General features: G+C 57.6%; 1 protein-coding gene across 2 annotated transcripts; it reads right to left on the bottom strand.

Annotated features, from left to right (window-relative positions):
• Positions 1–850: 850 nt before the first annotated feature.
• LOC121672334 (zinc finger protein 3-like) lies at positions 851–1,782 on the bottom strand. Of its 2 annotated transcripts, XM_042044952.1 has the most exons (3): positions 1,623–1,781; positions 1,041–1,437; positions 851–956 (listed from the first exon to the last, which is right to left on the bottom strand). In XM_042044952.1, the coding sequence occupies exons 1-3, from the start codon at positions 1,750–1,752 to the stop codon at positions 851–853; spliced, it is 633 nt and encodes a 210-aa protein (XP_041900886.1). In that variant the 5' UTR covers positions 1,753–1,781. The 2 variants fall into 2 exon arrangements, with proteins under 2 accessions (XP_041900886.1, XP_041900885.1); XM_042044951.1 differs by having other exon boundaries at positions 851–1,437; positions 1,623–1,782.
• Positions 1,783–2,197: the final 415 nt, after the last annotated feature.

Raw genomic sequence — 2,197 nt, 5'->3', positions numbered from 1 at the left:
AGCCACACAGCCCTGCCTGAACCCCCAAAACTCCCTCACAGACTGCCCCAAAAGCCCGCCAAACCCCCTCCCAGCAGCATAAGTGGCCCCAAGAGCCACAAAAGCCCCTCCCAATCCCCCAAGGAGCCCCCAGACCCCCTCCCACCCCCCATGGCACCAACCAGGACAGGCTGGGGGACAGGAACATCCATAGCCCAGAGCAGCTCGGGCACTTCAGCAGCGATTTGGGCACTTTGGGGGGGACACCCCGGATGGGCAGACCCAGGCCAGGGATTGGGACAGACAACCGGAATTCCTGGAGAACAGAGGGGCTCAGGTGGACATGTTCTGCCAGCACAACTTCGAATTTGCGGCCCCAACACCCAAATCCTCCCAAATATTCCCCTAAAGCCTAAATCTTGGTTAAATGGTGCAGCTTTAGATACCTTTGTTTAATTTCTTTATTTTTACCCCAAGTTTGGTTGTTTTGACAGGATGAAGGAGTTAGGTTCAACTATTTAGGTTGAAAAAGACCTCCAAGATCATCCAGGATTGCTTGATGCCACCAGAAGAAACAATGGGACAGAGCAGATGAAACTTTATTTAGAGTGTAAAGGTAAAAAAATCAGCTCTTCCCAATGACATTCCAATGTTGATCTGAGTCCCGATGGATGTTCCTGCCCTTGCATTCACCCAGGTGCCTACGGGGATCCAGGAGAACGTGGAGAGCACCAGCCAGGGGTCTTTCCAACACGGATCACAGGGAATGTGGGTCACCAGGGCTCTTCCCAACGTGGGTCCTCTGATGGGGGATGGAGTTGGAGCAGAGGACAAAGCTCTTCCCGCACTCGGGGCACTCGCAGGGCTTCCCTTAGTGGTGCCTCCGTTGGTGTTGGGTTAAGTGAGAGCTCTGTGAGAAGCTCTTCCCACACTGGGGACACTCGTAAGGCCTCTCCCCGGTGTGGATGCGCTGGTGCCTGATGAGTTCAGAGTTGTACCAGAAGCCCTTCCTGCAGTCGGGGCAGCGGAAGGGCCTCTCCTCCGTGTGAATCCGCTGGTGCAGGAGGAGACTGGAGCTGGTGTGAAACCTCTTCCCACACTCGGAACACTTGTAGGGGCTTTTCCCGGTGTGGATCATCTGGTGGCGGATCAGGCTGGAGCTCCAGCTGAAGCTCTTCCCACATTCCCCACACTCATAGGGCTTCTTCCCATCATGAAGCTGCTCATGAACCACCAGATCCGAGCTCTGGCTGGATCTCCGGACACCTTCCCGGCACAGGGTGGGTCTTTCCTCCTCAGAGCACCCTGGGCTGCGTTTGCAGCCCCTCCTCCTGTGGGATCTCCGAGGCTTTTCCTCCCTGTTGGATTCCTGCGCCGTGGAGCCGCTCAAAACGGCCTCTTCCACCAGGTTCTGCTGCGGGGATTTGTCCTCCCTGGGCTCCATGCTCAGCTCCTTGTCTGGGGGAGGAAGGACAAGGAGAGGATGGGATTTGCCTCCGTGCCACAGGGAAGGGGAAGGAGATCCCCCCAGTCCGTCCCCGGCAGGACGGCGTCGGCAGCGGGGTTGTCCTGCAGCCGGGGGCGATGCTGGGCTGGGAGACGGAGCAGGACAGAGGGGAAAGGGGCACTGACTTCCTCCTCACCTGCCTGGGGGTCCTGGGGCATCTTCCTCTTCCTCACAGCCTCCTCCTCCATCTGGCCAAGGTTTGGGAATGGAAAATCCTGGTTTGGGATGAGCACATTGAGTTTGAAGGTCCCTCTGCCCAAGTCCATCTCTAGAAGTCACCGGGCATCATGCAAAACCTGGCCATCCATAAAACCTCCCAAACACCAAGATTCAGCCCTGAAAAAGCCACCCAGGAGTTCCCCATCTCTGGTCTCTCCCCTTTTGGTGTTTGGGGATTCTCCCCTGTCCCAGCTCCTGGGGGTCCCTCTTTTATTGGGAGTCCCCCTCTCTATTTGGTTCCCGCCCTCCCCAGGCTGCTGGCAGTCCCAGGAATCTGAAAAGTTCCCCACTCTTCCATTTCCCCACTTAGGGATGCTGGGGGTTATGGGGTCCCCAGGTCTCTTCTCCCCTTATTCTCTGCTTCGGGGTGCAGTGGGTCCAAGGAGTCCCCCCTCCCCCTCTCCAGGCTGTTGAGGGTCCTGCGAATCACAGCGCTCCCCCCTCTCTGGGCTCTCCACTTTGGGGTCCTGGGGGTCACAGGGGTTCCCTCCT

This window comes from Corvus kubaryi, unplaced genomic scaffold, assembly GCF_017639235.1.
Source record: "Corvus kubaryi isolate FWS band 111438036 unplaced genomic scaffold, C.kubaryi_AGA036_p1.0 50199, whole genome shotgun sequence".
Lineage (NCBI taxonomy): Eukaryota > Metazoa > Chordata > Aves > Passeriformes > Corvidae > Corvus > Corvus kubaryi.
Note: the sequence above shows the minus strand (reverse complement) of the source record. Positions and strands in the feature narration are given on the sequence as shown.

Coding starts and splice junctions, on each gene's coding strand:
- LOC121672334 (XM_042044951.1), bottom strand. CDS start 1,752: ATGGACTTGGGCAGAGGGACCTTCAAACTCAATGTGCTCATCCCAAAC. Junction 1,438..1,622: donor GCCCCAGGACCCCCAGGCAG/GTGAGGAGGAAG, acceptor TTCCTCCCCCAG/ACAAGGAGCTGAGCATGGAG.